This window comes from Balaenoptera musculus, chromosome 15, assembly GCF_009873245.2.
Source record: "Balaenoptera musculus isolate JJ_BM4_2016_0621 chromosome 15, mBalMus1.pri.v3, whole genome shotgun sequence".
Classification (NCBI taxonomy): Eukaryota; Metazoa; Chordata; class Mammalia; order Artiodactyla; family Balaenopteridae; genus Balaenoptera; species Balaenoptera musculus.
Genome location: NC_045799.1, coordinates 21,807,417 through 21,823,842, shown reverse-complemented (window position 1 = coordinate 21,823,842; position 16,426 = coordinate 21,807,417). Strand labels below are relative to the sequence as shown.

The window sequence follows — 16,426 nt, the reverse complement described above, 5'->3', positions numbered from 1 at the left end:
TCTCTGATTTAATGTGCTTAATCTTCTTTTAAATGGGGCCACAGTAGGTCCGCCTTGTGTCTGTACTGGAGGTCTGTCCCAGCAGCCCCAGTTAAGCAGTCGGAGAAGGAATCGGAGGATCTCGTTGGATTCCTGCTCTTGGGAATGAAAATGGCTTCATTCACCACCACCTCCTTCCCCCTCACCACCCGCCCAACATTCCACTATGCCCATCTGTCCGAGGAAGGGAGCCCTACAGTCCAGAAGGGGGCGATCCAATCCACTGTGCAGGGCCCAGCATCTCTAACCTAGAAGGAGACCCAGCAACTAGTCTGCCTTACGCCCACTATTACAGACACGAAAACTGAGTCCCAGAGAGGGGAACAACAACAGTAATAACTATTGAGCTCCTACCACGAGGGCGGCATTATGCTTAGCGCTTTACACACACGATTTTGTAAATCCTCACCAGGATCCCTGAAGGCAGCTATTATTCCCACTTCTCAGTTGAAGACCTTGAAGCTCAGACAGGGGTAGACACCCGGACACGATCACACTGGGAGCCAAAGGCTGAGGCAGGCAGGTCTAACCAGGTCTAACCAGGTCTCCTGTGCCTCAGCCCAGGTTCCCATCCTACCTCAACCTCACCTCCACCCCACCCCCAGGTGCCTCCCTGACCCCGGCACCGCCCTGCTAGCAAAGTTGAGGAGTCCCTCCTGAGCGCGCTGGGTCTGGCGGCTGGTCGACTGGTTTTTCTCCTTTTCCCGATGGAGAGCATTTCTGTTTCTGAAGCCAGCAGTGTTATGCTTTGCAGGAACCGGGTCCCTGGGGTGGCTTCCTCCACCCCATCTCGCCCCCGCCTTCTCTCTCCAGCGGGGGAAGTTGCGGGTACCGCTTTAAAAATCCCAGCCTGGGCAAAACTTTGATGATAAATCAAGCGACAGATCCCTCCGCCGCCGCCTCCTCTGGGCGGGCGGGAGGGAGTGGGAGGGAGTGGGAGGGAGGGGGTGCGGCGGCAGCGGCACCGAGCGGAGTGGCCTTCCGCGGAAGGGAAGAGTCCCGCAGTCGGAGGCGGCCGGCAGGGCGTGCGCTCGCTACCCGCAGCCGGGGCTGGGCCGGAGCCGGGCGAGGACTGGAGCCGGGGCCAGACCGGGTTCAGCGGGCGAGGGGCAGCAGCCGCAGCGGGGCAACCAGGCCGCACCAGGCAGGGGACGGCGGGCGTGGTGTCTGCGGTCTCCTGAGCCCCGATGTGAGGCGGCGGCGCCCCCGGCCCGAGCGCGCACCATGGGGGCCCCCCTCGGCGTGGCGCTGGGCGCCCTCCACTACCTGGCACTTTTCCTGCAACTCGGCGGCGCCTCGCGGCCCGCCGGCCACGCGCCCTGGGACAACCACATCTCCGGCCACGGTGAGTTGGGTCGCCGCCCCCGCGGACTTCCACGCCAAACCCCACCCTGGGCCGCGCGGCTCCAACTTGGCCGTCCCCGGGCTCGAACCCGTGCTGGCGGTGGCGGGAGTCCCGGGGCGCCCCCTGCCGGGTCTATGGACCGACCCTGGCTCCCTGGCCACCCCTGCGGAGGAGGGGGCACCCCGAGGGCACCCCCTATGCCCCTCTCGCGGAGGGCTCTCTCCTCCCACCCCCCCCCCCGACTCGCTGCGATACACACACCTCCACGACCACACAGATATTCACAGCCACGGACACACAGCCACACTCACTGCTTTCTCACACTCACAACTCCTACCCTCACACATCTCCAGACACCGTCTCAGATCCCCCTTCTCACTCATGTGCTCACTACACACACAGCAGGCACTAGGGCTGGAGGACTCACACCCTGCCAGCTGGCACCCAGGCGCACAACTCTTGCCTGCCCGCCTGCCTGCAGACACACTGGCATATACAAACACTTTGTGAACACACTTTGCTCACCCACCCCTCTCCGCCCATCTGCCTTTCCCCTTTGTGGGTTTAACCCCACAACTGTCCTTGTCCCCTCCCTCTCCACACCTCCCCCACTGGGAAAGGTCCTGGGGGGCAGAAGACCCCACGTCTTGAGAACTGGTAGCCTGGGCTGCAGCCACCCCTGTCAGGTGGGTGGCATCTTGGGGACGAAAGCTTGGTGGGAGCCCCTCGAAGACATTGGAATAGTTGGCATTGTCGCTTCCAGCCAGAGGCATGGAAGGGGAAGAGGGAAGCCAGGAGCTTTTGTCTGCCTCTGGGGAGGCGGGGTGGTGGGGGACAGGAAGCCCCTGCCATCCTTCTATAGGGTACCCACCCATCCTCATCTTTGACCCTGGAGGACTGAAAGGTGGGAAATCTCAACTCAGCCACTGTGAGAGCCGGGGAGCAAGAGAACATTCCCAGCACTGGTTGCCTGAGTGTCAGAAGCTCCTTCTAGCCCCAGAGGAGCCCAAGTTGGCAGTAGAGTTGTATTGTCTGAAGCTGGCAGCTCTGGGGGCTCCCCCTGCCCCCATGAGCCGGGCTCCTTCTGGTATGGGGACCAGGGCATAGATGAAAATGGAGACCCTTTGTCCGTCCACCTCTTCCCTACAAAGGCTTCCAATCTGGTAGGAGAGGCTGCAGCACCAATGCTGGGCACTGTATGCCCAGGGCTGGGGAGAGGTTTGCACAAACGGCAGAGAACTGGGTGATTTATTCTGATGGAAAAGAGTGAGGGCCATGGTGGTAGGTAATCAGAGAAGGCTGCTGGGGCATGACGCATGAGTGGAATTGCTTCGGAAAGTAGGGGGCGCTTCCAAAGCCCTTCTCAGGGTCTCTGCTTTTGGGAACCATGCCTCCCTGCACCCTTCTTCCTTACCATGTTAAATAGAAACCGCTCTGTGTACCATTTACACACCCTTCTTATCCCTCATCTAATTTCTACCGACCTGGCTGCAGTGGTGGTAAATAGGGGAAGGGTTATTTTGATCCTTAGTTTACAGATGGAAAAATCAAGGCTCAGAGAGGTAAAGGGACTCGCCCAAGGTCACACAGTGAGTGAGTGGTTGAGCTGAGACTGGCCCCAGGGTCTGTCGGGCAGACACTGCTCTTTCCAGGACATTCATCTCCCTGTCAGATTCCCTCCCATTCAAGGGAGACTGGGAATTCCTCCTTCCGCTCCCCTCCTGGCTCCGCTCAGTTCGCTCAGTTCCTTGGCACAGTTGGAACTTACACTAGGAGGGTTTTCCAAGGAAGGGCTTTCCTGAGTTTGCGGTCCCGAGACATACAAGGACTGGGGCTCTGAGGTTTACCATCATCCGGTCCCTGGAGCACCAGACCCCTAGGATCTGGGTGCCACTCTGTCATTCCTGAGGCCCCAAGGTGACCCCCCCCCACAGGAAAGCAGGGTTTGCCCTTTGTGTGGCAGTCTCCGCCTGCCCCCTGGTGCCAGGCGTGCTTAGGGCACAGCTCTGCCCCACTAGCTGTAACGTCCCTGCTGAACCCTGGGCGGGGGGCCAGCGAAGGCCCAGAGGAGGGGTTGGATGTCAAGGACACAGCACTGGCTGCGGGGGGACCTGGCTTCTCTTATTGACCCACCATGCAGTTCTGGGCCAGTGAGTCACCCCTCTAGGGCTCATTCTGTCCCTCAAGAAGCGAGGAGGCCAGGCTGCTCTGCAGGGGCCGGACTGCCATCTCCCAACACTGCCAGGTTCAAAGTCACCAAGTAGTGGATGCCGAGGAGCCCCCAGTGCTGCCCCTCTGCCAGGCCAAACGCCCGAAACCACGGGAAGGGTTTGGAGCCACTCACTTAATCACAAAAAGAAACTGTTATTAATGATAGTGAGACACGGCGGATAAGTGGGTCATGTCTAATAGCCGTTTGTGTTCAGGAGGAGAATACCAATTTGATAAAAGCTATGTGTGCTGAAAAAGCCCAGAAATTGCTGTTTAGCAGATCGGAGCCTGATCATTTCATTATTCCTGGGCGCCGCGTGTCCTCAGCTGATTCAGGAAACGTGGCTGGGTTAGGCAGGTGTCTCTGCGTCTTGGGTGGGGGTAGGAGGCTGGAAGCGGGGGCTCCCGGGGAGGATTCCGTTGACCCCAGCCGCCTGATGGCTGCCCACCTCTCCAGCTCGGTCCCAGCCCAGCCCAGCCGCCAGGCTAACGCCTTCCGCCCGCCCGCCCCGGGGCTTGTCACAGGGAAAGCCCGCGGTCAGATGGGTCCGCAAGGACATCTGTCTGCTTCCCCTCTCCCCGCTACCTCCCCTCAGCCCGCTTCGCAGAGGGCTTTTTAAAGGCATGAGGAGTGAATGGGGAGTGAGTGGTGCCTGCCTCTTAGGGAGACGTCAGGGAAGTGGGAGGCAGGGGTGGTGATGGTCAGTGTCTATGCCCAGTAGGTATTCAATTAATGGCAGCTATTTTGAGTTTTCCTCATCAGACAGGGTTAGCTCATTGCCATGAGCACAGCGGGTGGGAGGAACAGGAGCTGACATTTATGAACTGCCTACTGTGTGCCAGGTGCTACCAAACCCCTTGCCAGTGTTAACTCACTAAGGCTGACATTATTCGTGCCAGGCTGGTGCTGGACATATGAGGAAACAGGTTAGAGAGGGCCAGTGACTTGCCCAAGGTCACTGAGTCTGTACAGAGAGCTGGAGAGCTGTGCTTACATTGAAGGTGTGTCTGGGGGTTCTGCTTTGGGCCTGCCTCCTCCGGGACAGCCTTGAGGCAGACTTGGCCAGTCGTGTGATGGGACTCCTTCCTCTGCCCAGCTCTGCCCAAGGGACTGCCTTCCACTTCCCCAGAGAACTGGTAAGGCAGTGGGTTCCACTGGGAGGAACCAGTAGCTCAGAAAGGTGATGGGATCTTGCTGAGGCCACATGCAAGTTAGAAGCAGGAAGCTGGATTAGCCTCCTTCTCCAGGACGCTTTCTAGATCTTGTCCACGGCAGGCAGGATCTTGTCTTTTTTTTTTTGGCCGCATTGCACGGCATGTGAGGTCTTACTTTCCCCAGACCAGGGATCAAACCCGTGCCCCCCTGTGGTGGAGGCTCCGAGTCTTAACCACTGGACTGCCAGGGAAGTCCCCGGAAGGCAGGATCTTTATGAAGATCTTTGTGGACCTCCTGCATTGCAATCACCCAGGGAGTTTGTTAATATGCAGATCCTGGGGTCCTCCCCAGATCCATTGGCCAAAATGATTGTTGACGGGACCCTGGAATTTGCATTTTAATAAGCTCCCCAGATGATTACCAAGCAGCCTGTAGTCTGGGAGCCACTGCCTTAAGTATTCACTCAAACCTGATGAGACACGTAGGGATGGAAAATCGTCTGGTGCCAGGGGCTGCTGGATTGGTCTGGTTTTGCAAGGGAGGAAGAAGTCCAGGCTGGAACAGGTATGTGGACCCTCAGAGGAGCCCCAGGAAGCCTTACACTGCAGCAAACATCCATCCTCCCGCCCCTGCCCTGACACACACACACACACACGCACACGCACACACACACACACACACACACACACACAAACCCTAGGCCAGCACCTTCAAATATTAATACACCCTGCTGCAGACAAAGATCCTGGCTTGGCCTGGCTCTTTGTCCACTGAGTGATTCACTGTCCTGAGGTTTTCTCTGTTGCCAGGAGGGAGCAGCGGGGCGCTGGGGGAGGGGGCGGGGGCCACCGGGCCATTTGGCAAACAGCCTGTGCACTGAAAAATGACTCTGGCTTTCTCGCGTTCCTTACCGAACTGTTGGTATCTCCCCATCAGTAAGCTGGCTAGTTTGGTGGCTGGGAGATGGAGAAAACTGAGTGCTGTCTCCTGAAGGTTATGATGTTAAAAATGTGTTCGCCGTTGTCTCGGGTGTTGGTGATTATTCTATCAATTACGCCCGTAAACACTCCGCCTTGGGCTGAGGGTTTCCCGGCCTCCGGTAGGGAATTTACCCTCGCAAGCGGTTTTCCCCAAGTCCTTCACACCAATTGCTTTTGACACTTTGCCTATCAGCGGCTCCCTCAGCCTTTTCCCCAAGCAAGGGGAGCCACAGGCGGCGGCAGGACGGGGGAATTTGGCTCACTGCCACCCTGACAGCAGGGGTGTTGGGGAAAGTCTCCTGTTGACAAACAAGTGGGCAGGGTTGGGGGTGCCAGGAGAGTGGTCCCTTCCCACCCGCCAGCCACCGAGGCAGGAGATAGAGCGCTTGGAATGAATCACTAAGGCTCAGGCCAAGCCAGCAGGACCTCTGGGACCATCTCCTTCTACCCATCTAACAGAGGGGAAGACCAAGGCCACGGGCAAGGGAGCGTGTGCCCAAATTGCCTGGGAGGTTAGTGCTTGGCTTTTGGGATCACCTGACCCAACTCGATACAAAGAGAGTGAAAATTATACGCAAGCAAATGTTTATTGTCATGCCAGGGCTGTAAATGGCATTGTCTCATTTGATCATCATAAGAACCCTAAGGGGAGGGGACTTTCCCTGGCCCGATGTTTTCATGAGGAAACTGAGGCGTGGTGAGGTTAAAGGCTTGCCCAAGGTCACGCACCTAGCAAGTGTTGGAGCCCAGAGTGGAGCCCAGAAGGTGGCTCCAGGGCCCACGCTCACAGTGCTGTTGTATCCCAGAGAGGACAAGGGAGAGGCCCAAGGTCACGAGACTTCCTGTGGTGGAAGGAGTGAGCATGGTGACCTCCACATTCCATGCCCCAGCTGTGCAGCAGCAGACATGGCAACCCCCAGACCAGCACCCTGCCTCAGTGACCTTCCAGCTTCTGTTGGAGGTTGAGAAAATCATATGCATAAGGAGAGGAAGTACGTGGTGTGAACAGTGATGTTGGCACCCACGTGAGGGGTAGGTGTCAGAAAGAGGGGAAAGGGGGCATGAAGCAACCCCACCTCCTGGTGCTTGGCCATGACCTTGGACTTTAGGGACTGAACCAGCTGTTGAGGGGGTTATGGGAAGAGTCTCTCAGCCCCGAAGGGAATTTGGGGCCAGCTGGCTATACAGTGGCCGGCATCCGGCCACTCTCACCACTCCCATTGTAATGACTGGGGGTACGGGTCAGATTCCCTTGTATCCTGGTACCCTCCACAATGCCCAGCCTAGGGAGGTGGCAGGGAAAGACTGAATGGGTGGCAAGGAGGATAAGGCAGAGGTCTAAGGTCTGAATTCTTCAACTTTTGCTCATTCCAAGTCAATATTGTTTTAAACATTCACATAATTTTAATTTCATGAGAAATCCATGTTATTAGTAGAAAAATCACAAAACTGGAACCCCTCCTCATCCTTACTGACCACAACAAGGATATCTGGGGTGGGTAAGGCTGATTTCACCTTGCAGTGGGTGAACTCAGACCCAGTCCCTTGGGGTGTATATGAGATGCTGCAGCCTTGAGGATAATGGGGTCCCAGGATGTATCTTCTTCTCCCAGACCCCAGTGAGATTCTTCCAACAGAAAAAGGGGCAGTGGTCTCACTGGGGGAATAAATCCACTCCTTTCCCAGCTGGTCACCCTGGGATCCCTCTGGTACCTGCTGCTGTGGAGAAGGGAAGTGGGGATGGGGGGGGGGCGGAGGGGCTGCTGCTCCTCCGGGTCCCCCTGCCCACCGCTGTGTCCCCTCCCCTTTCTCGAAGCCAGCAGAGGACTCAGCTCCACCATACCCAGTTGAAACCCTTCTTTAAGAAGCCCCCGGGCCCTCAGCAAGATTGGGTCCTACCTGAGAGATGGTTTTAGGAAGAACGCAGACAAACCTCTTACATTTTAACAGTTATGCATTTATTTTAATGTGGATTGGAAAAATATAACCAGCACATCAAAACTGTGATTTCACAGATATGATTGCTTAGGATGAGCCTAACGGGGATGTTAAAACATAGTGGGTTAGTTTATAGAAAAACACAAACGACATACTAGTACGGGTGGTACCCAGGCCCATCTGTGTGCGGGGATGACTGGACTTGGGGGCTGCTGGCCTGCAGGCCACCCCTTCCCATCTCATACTCCGTACTCCTCATACTGGGAACTGCTGGCCTAACAGGGGCTGCTGCCATTTATTGGAAGCTTGATCATTCCTTCCTTCCTTCATTCCTTCAACAAATATCAGTTGAGAACCTGCCACGGACCAAGCTCTTTTAGCCACTGGGGACATATCAGTGAAGAAGACAGATAAGGCTCTTGCTCAGACAACTAAACTTATAAGATACATATAAGTATAAATTGTGATGAGTTAAGAAGCAGGGATGATGTTCAGGCTGGAGAAGGGCGCTCACTCCTGGAGCAGTTAAGGTACCCAATGGTGAGCTCCCCATCACAGAAGGTATGTAAGCTGGACCAGTTATTAGCTGGGGATGTCACGGGGGGATTCCTGCCTTCTTTTCCAAAGGAGCAAAGACTGGTGAAGTGGGCAGAGAAGCCAGAACACAGTGGGCGGTTAATTAGGATGTGTCACCCAGCAGTTTAGTGGTGGGCCTGGGACAAGGGCTTAGGTGGGCGGAGCTCTGGACTCCGATGATGCCTGGTCCCACACAGGGGACGTGGTGGGAGTGGGGCCTTCGCTGCTCCCATGTTGAGGGGTGGGGATAGTGACCCCTTTGTCATTTCAGCCCCCAGTTAAAAGTGCCAGAATTGGGGCGGGGAATGGGACCAGGGTTTTTATCCACCCTCCCACTGCCTCCACCTTCTGGGTGGCTTGGCAGGTTCCTGCCCCTCTCAATTTCCCCACCTGAACAGTGCCGAGTTCTCCTAAGCTCTAAGCGTCTAGAATACCTCCGTCTGTATCCTCCCAAGCGCTATTCTTTGTCCTCCAATCAACAGGTGAGGATGGAGTCGATGGCGGCGTGGGATTCCGTCCAGCACATGGTGCTTAGCTCTCAGTGGCCTTTCGGGCTATGAACCAAAACACCAGCCAGCACTCATGGGGGATATTCTCCGTGCCTGCCACTTCCCCCACCTCCTCTCATCTAATCCTCGCCCGCCCTGTGAGGAGGGCACTCCCATTTTACAGATGAGGACACTGAGGCTTGGGGGATGATGCGATTTGCCTGAGGACACACAGATGTTGGATGGCAGAGCCAGGCCTGAGCCCAGCTTGTGGCTCTTAACCCGCTCCTCTGTCCTCTCCCGGCTGCCAAACCGCCTGGGCTTGTGGGCAGGTGCTTTGTTCCGCAGCGGCGCCCTGGATTCGTCAGATTCTCTCAGGGTCCGTGATGCCAAAATGCCGAGAAGGCCTGGGTCTGGCTGAAAGAGCCCGGGGCTGAGAGTCTAGGCTCCTGGATCCAAGTCCAGCATTGTCAGTGGGGAGCAGTGGGAGTGTGGGCGCGCCTGCCTGAGTTTCTACTGGGGGGCTGCTGTTCTTGTCTGAGCCTGAGTCTAGAGTGAGTGTTCGGGTAGGGTATTTGCTCGCGTGCAGTTGGAGGAGCTGTGGCAGTGGGGGCAGGGGCCTGGGAGGTCCTTTAGCGGACTGGCCTAAGGGGCCAGGCGGGTGCCCTCTGCCTTTGCGTCAGTACCAGCCTCCCCAGTCCCCTCCAAGCTGGTGCCCTTAGGATGCGAGGCGTGGAGGCTCTGGGAGCATCTGGAAGGTTAGAGCCGGAGCCAGGAGGGGGGCCTCGCTCAGAGCCATCAATTAGGGGGGCTGGCATTGCCCATCGGTGGCACATGCTCGCCTGCCCCTCTTCCTCCAGACCTCTCTCCGTGGGTTTGTCTCTCTCTCTCTCTTTCGATCTCTATCTCTGTTCAATCTCTCTCCATCTTTCTTTGTCCCTTTCCCTGTGTCTGCTCTATCCCTCTCCCTCCCTCTTCTCATCTCTCCCACCTTGGTCCTCCCTTTCCCTCTGTCTCTCTGTAGACACACACACACACACACACACACACGCACACACACACACACGTACGCTCCTCTCTTCAGGTGACATCTCAGGATTACACGTACACAGATTCTGTGCATGACGATGACACCCACACCGAGCAAGCACCCAAGAAATGTTAGTTGAATGAATGAAGCGAATAAACGAGTGAGTGACCACGTGGGGAAGCTACAAGGGACGCTGGACATTGTCTAGACGAGTGCTTCCTAATTTTTTTGGAGATCGTGATCCTCTTGAGAGCTGGAATGTTGATGAAAACTGGATTGTTTCCTCAGAAAAATGCCACATGGTTTTGTCCAGCGTCAGAGGGTTTGTTGAGGCCCCCAAAGCCCACCTGTGGTCCTCCAGGGAAGCAGCCTTCATTTCACCGGGGAGGTAACTGAGGTCCAGACAGGAGCCAGGGCTGGCCCTAAGACACAGGGCCGGTGTGCAGCAGAGCCAGGCTCTGGAGTCCTTCCCCCCACTCCCCCACACAGTGCTCTCTTGTGACCTGGAAGAAGCTTCATTCACTTTCCTGGCAAGTCCTTAGTGAGTGTCTTCAGGGGGTGAGTATTGGGAGAGATAATGGAGGACAGTCAACCAGAGGTGGGAGCCCAGGAAACAGGGCAGGTGAGCCATTGGAGGAAGGTCTCTGGAGGTTTCCAGCGAGAGTGGTTGCTGTGTCCTGGTGCAGTCAGGGACGACTTCCTGGGGGAGGTGGACTCCTTTTCTGCCTGTATCCGGGGACCATCAGGGCTGAGAGGAGACTCTGCTGGTCAGTAGGGAGCCTTGCCTGACTGCCTGGGTCTGGGAGGGGCTTCATTTGGAGAGTCATGTGTGCATATCCAGAAAAGCAGGCTGTAGCTGGAGGCACTGAGAACAGGCTGGGAAGCTTGGTTTTGATCCCCGGGGCAGAGGCAGCCCTGGAGGGTTTCTGAGTGGGGAAGGCACAGGGTGTGGCTGGCGTTTGGGTGGGGATGGCCCTGTGAGTTGAAATGGGGGCTCAAACAGGACTTGGAGGCTGGCGGGGCTAACGGAGGAGGAGAGGCTGTTTGCCGGGGGCTGGGGGGCTGAGTTTCTGGGCTCATAGGATGATGGGGCTGGTCCAGGTGTCCAGGGAATGATGGGAATGTGGGCTCGAAAGGAGATGGGAGCCCGTGTGTGTGTGTGTGTGTGTGTGTGTGTGTGTGTGTGTGTGTGTGTGTGTGAGAGAGAGAGAGAGAGAAAGTACACTCGCTTCCTTTCTTGAACACCCAAGCTCCTCCCTCCTCAGAATCTTTTCCCCAGCGATTTTCTCCCCTTGGCAGGCTCTCTTCCTGCCTCCTGGTTCTCTGCTTCATGTACGTCCTCAGAGAGGCCCGTGACCTCCTTTCAGAAGCTCATCGTGGTCACCCCAGCAGGCACCCCAGGCAACCATCAACATGCCCATCTTGACCAGGAGGAAACTGGGGCTTAGAGAGGTGTCTGGGGCCCCCCACCTAGTTCAAAGCAAGGGAGCAGAGCCCAAACTTTGTTTTCCCCCAGCCTGGCATGCTAAGGGTGTCTCTGGGGTTGGGGGGGGTCTTAACTGAACCCCCCTGTCTCGGAAACCTCAGGCTTGGTTCCGGGCTGAGGGCGGGGAAGGCGAGAGCAGACGGCAGGGTGTCTGTTTTGCTTTGTGAGGTTTTAAAAAAATCATTCCCGACCTTCAAGGCGGCAGCAGTTACGGCTGGGGAGCTGGGGAGCTGTTGGCTGCCTGTCATCGGCCCCAGGAAAGGGTCTCTGATGGAGGCCCGGCGGCCAGAGCACGTGGTAGTGGAAATAGTGCTCAAAACAAAGCCACACTAATGGCCTCGGGCAGGCAGAGGAGAGGGAGGGGGAGGGGAGGCTGGCTGACAGCTGACGGGGGGCCTCGGGGGGCAGGGGCCCTGAGACTCACCAGCTGGTCTCCTTATGTCCCCCAGAGACCCCCCAGCAGTGGTCACTGAACTCCAGCTAGGTGCTGGGTGCCCCAAGCTCCATCCCAGCTCTGCTGCTTTCTATCAAGTCCCCTTCCAGGCAGAGGGAACAGTAAGTGCAAAGGCCCTGGGGTAGGGCAGAACCCCTTCAGCTAGGGCTTGTTCGGTTCTAGAATAGTCCTTGTGTTTAAAAGGCCAGGTCAGGCTAGTCTTCTAGGTGAGGAAAAGGGAGGTGGGAGCCTTGGGGAGGCAGGAGGTGGACCAAGACCCCCTGAGAGAGGCAGTGTGAATAGCAGCCTGAACGTTGCCGCCATGACAATGCTCCATGGAGCCCACCATGTGCCAGACATTTACAGGTATGTACGGTCCTGTTGAGTGCCCACAATACCCATTTTACAGATGAGGAAACTGGTGCTCAGAGATTTGCCTACCTCGAGGAAGTGTAGTTGGGGTTCAAACCCAGGTCAGCTTGACTCCAGAGCCCACATGTTTACAGCTGCATTCTTGGATTTCTCAAACACAGTTGGGCAGAAGTAGGAGGGGCTGGGACGGGGGCAGGAACTAGGTCCCAAGTGGGGCCAGGTTTAAGCCAGGCCAGGCCCTGGCAGGGAGGGTGTGGAGGAGGGGGCAGCATGGCCACTCTGCTCTCTGCCCCTGCCTGATGGGCACCCCGAGAAGCTCTGCTCTGGAGCGTCCCTGGGGGCTGCCTCAGTTTCACCTCTCCGGTTGGTCTCTGCACCTGGCTTTCAGATGCCCTTGTCTCTGCCTCTCCTCTTCTGCCCTGTTCTGCATGGCCCCGGCCTCCCTGGCTCCACACTTGGTGCCTCCAGACATTGCTCGCTTTTCTCTCCTCTTCTCAGTGGATCTGGGGATGCTCCTTTCTGGGGTTCTGGGGTAACCACTCATACTATGGCTGATGCAATCTCCCTATGCTTCCTCCATTCGCCCCCTCTCTGCCTGTGACAGGCATTAGGGATGGGTACACGCCTGGGCTTTGAGATCAGACACTGTTGGGCTCAAATTCTGGCCCCCACTCAACCTCTCGGAGCCTCACTAGCCATCGGTGCAATGGGCTTACCCCACCGGCTTTGCAGGATGTACAGGTGAGGATGAAAAGAAATGGTACCTGCACAGACATCAGGATGCCTATTTGCCTTCTCCTCCACTGGGGAAACCTGCTCAACTCGCACAATCCTGCAAGTGCCAGAATGTTTTCACTCTCCTTAAATCTCCCTAGATTTGTAATTCCACTGCTGTCTCCTTCAATATGCGCTGGTGGCCTTGGGAGGCACTCTGCCCCCGGCCTTAGGTGCCAGCACTGCCCACCTGGCTGTGTTGGGGCCACCTGGCAGGGGACCTGGGCAAGTCCCCACCTTCTCTGTGCCTCAGTTTCCTCATCTGTAAGAAGACGAGGGTGATAGTGGCTACTTCCCAGGTCGTGTTGGGGATTCAGTGAGATATTTTATTAAAGAAACACCTCTACAAAACAGAGTGAAATTTGATATACGCTACAATGTGGATGAACCTCGAAAACATTATGCTAAGTGAAAAAAGCCAGTCCCCAAAGACCACATATTCTGTTATTCCATTTATGTGAAATATCCAGAATAGGCAAATCTATAGAAACAGAATGCAGATTGGTGGTTGCCAGAGGCTGGGGGAAGGGGGAGTGACTGCTTAGTGGGTAAAGAGTTTCCTTTTGGGGAGATGAAAATGTTTTGGGACTAAGTAGAGGTGGTGGTCGCACAACATTGTGACTGCACTAAATGCCACTGACTTGCACACTTTAAAATGGTTAATTTTATGTTATGTGAATTTCACTTCAATTACAACTAAATGAATAAATAAATAAAAAGGAAACATCTTTATAAGCACATACTTGGTGTCAGGCAGTCACTTTATAAATGTTAACGCATTTAATCCTTACAACAGCCTTATGAGGTGGTGGTTATTATTACCCCCATTTTAGAGATGAGGAAACTGAGGCACAGCATCTCCAGGCACTTACCACATAGTCAGTGCTCAAAAGTGTTAGCTATTTTAATTGTTATTGGGCGGGTCATCAGCCAGGGCTGGGCAGGGGCCCCACCTGGGTGAATGTGCTTGTGTGTCCCTAAAACTCAGCAGTGAGTGGGCGTCGAGGCCCTCTTGTGTCCCGAACACTGAAACAGCCTCTTCACCTGCGTGAGTTCATTTAATCCTCAAAATAAGCCTTTAAGCAGTGACACATGTGGGAACCGAAGCCCAGAGAAGTGCAGCAACTTACGCGAAGCCACACAGCAAGTCGGGGTGGAGCCGCAACTTGCATCTGCATGTGTAAATCCTGGGCTTCACCCTCCCCCAGCCCCTCTCTTTCCTCTCGGTCCCCTGCCCCTTTTGCTGACACATCAACACTCCAGTGTGCAGAGCATGGTCTGAGGAGCCTGAGGCTGCAGAGGTGAAGGCAGCTTCTGATTGGATCGGATGGAGGCCCTTGAGGAGGGGTTCTCCCCATGCAGGAGAGTAAACAGCTCCCAACCAAGGACAATATTTCTTTGATGTCTCCTATTTCATTCAAAATGCATGAATTCTGTATTCTATGCCATAATATATTCATGTTTGTTTTAATGCAAAAACAATGCTCTTTCCCCATTTGGGGGGAGGGAAGCCAATGCCTCAGGAAGTCACTTCCCTGGTTTGAGCAGCACAGCCCAGAAGGGAGCCCTCCATTCATTTCTTTGGTCATTCATTCTACTAGCACGCATTCGGGCCTCCTCATTCTTGAAATGGGCGTTAGTCCTCCCCATGCGCAAGGCACAGGGAAACTTACAGCGAATCAGACAGGATGCTGCCCCGTATAGGTGAGTGGCAGGAAAGGCTTCCAGGTCTGTGGGCCAGAGTGAGCAAGGTCTTGGAGGTGCCAGCTAAAGGTGAATCATGGGACTGGGCCAGCGGCCAAGGAAGCCAGAGCCGGTGACAGTGGTGGCGGTGGTTGCCCACTGATGCCCACTGGCGTCAGCTGGACCTGCATCCCAGGCCCTTCTGACCAAGAAGAAAGTTTCTGCTCGGTGTTGCTCTGAATTTAATGCCTGACTCTCGCCAATCTCTGCTGTTAATGTGAGGAACGGGGACTGAGGCTCGTAGCCTTCAGCAGGCAACGTCCCCTGGCTAGAATTTACGAACGCTGTTTGGTTTTCGTCGTGTTTATTTTCACTGTTACCCTCTCTTTATGGCAAGTGATGCTGATTTTCCATTTATGGCAGTAATAAAAGTCTCCTTTTAAGCTGAATTTATTTAGTAAAAAGGGAAAGATGCTTTCGAAAATAAATATTAAGTAAATGATAGTGCAGATGGTACCGGGATCCTGCAGAAATGGTAAAGGTGGTCCCCCAAAGGTTGGACTTGGGAAACTCTATTTCTGGTATGCCCTTTCCTGTCCTGAGCACCCCCAGCTGTGCAAACCCCATCAGTGTTTAAGTCCAATCATGTCCCCACTTCCCAGAAGCCTGACTCTCCAGGCAGACATGGGCCTGCCCTTTCCTCTCTTAGCACGTGCACCTCCATCCAGAGCTTCTGCATGCGGTTGTGCCCTGCACATCTCTGTGCACTATGATTCTTGGCTCTGTGAATGGTGCACACTCTGAACAACTGTACGTCCCGATCCAGGCTCAGTCCCAGCTGTTGTCCAGACTGTTCTGTGTGTTTGTCACTCCTGCAGAGTGTGGGCCCCTTGGGAGTCAGGGCCTGGCCTAAGCATCTTAGGAAGCCCAGCACAGGGCCTAGCTCAGGGTAGGAGTCCATGAAATTTGATCTCTTTCATTCCTTCTGCGGGGAGCACTTGAGCCCCTACTGCGTGCCCAGCCCCCCATTTTCCCAATAAGGCACACTGCAGTTCCTCAAGCTTTGGTACAAAATGCATTCCCTGTCACTTCTTGAGAAGAGGAAACCTGTCCACTCCAAGATGAAACAGCCTTCATTGACTCACACCTCGATCCCTGTTGCTGCAGGCCGCCTGCCAGAAGCTGGGGGCTGCCCAGGAGGAAACAAAGAGAACCCTCAGGTGTCTCCCCTGGGTCCATCCCAGGGCGGATGCCCTGCCCCAGCCCTGCCAGCTTCTCATTCCTGGAGGCTTTTTCATCCCACTTATTTAGGTTTTCCTCTTATGGACATTTTACATCCCCTGATTTCAGAAGCTCTGTGAGACTCGCCTGTGAGCTGGGGCTTCCTTGTAAACACTCCCTCAGCAGCCCTTTTCCCTATTCTGCCTCCCAGCTGGGAGTTCCGGGGGCTGCAGGCCTTCCTGACCCTGTGTCACACACCCTTTTGGCCCCGGCACCCTGCTGAGCTGGGCACAGAGCAACCTTTCTGGAAATGGCCCTCAGAGAGTCACACTTTTTACTTTTTAATTTAATTTAATTTTTAAAATAAATTTATTTATTTTATTTTTGGCTGCGTTGGGTCTTCGTTGCTGTGTGTGGGCTTTCTCTAGTTGCGGCGAGCAGGGGCTACTCTTCGTTGAAGGCTTCTCATTGCGGTGGCTTCTCTTGTTGTGGAGCACGGGCTCTAGGCGTGTGGGCTCAGCAGTTGTGGCTCACGGGCTCTAGAGCACAGGCTCAGTAGTTGTGGCTCACGGGCTTAGCTGCTCCGTGGCATGTGGGATCTTCCCAGACCAGGGCTCGAACCCATGTCCCTGCATTGGTAGGCGGATTCTTAACCACTGGGCCACTGGGGAAGCCCCAGTCACACTTGTTAGAG

At 55.4% G+C, this 16,426-nt stretch overlaps 1 protein-coding gene across 1 annotated transcript in view; it reads left to right on the top strand.

The window, feature by feature from the left end:
* The first annotated feature begins 1,021 nt into the window (after nt 1-1,021).
* VSTM2L (V-set and transmembrane domain containing 2 like) overlaps nt 1,022-16,426 on the top strand; it is a 37,044-nt gene continuing 21,639 nt past the window's right edge. Inside the window, exon 1 of the mRNA XM_036826806.1 lies at nt 1,022-1,384. Within this exon, the coding sequence (XP_036682701.1) occupies nt 1,264-1,384 (121 nt within the window). The 5' untranslated portion in view covers nt 1,022-1,263. The remainder of the gene's footprint in view (nt 1,385-16,426) is intronic.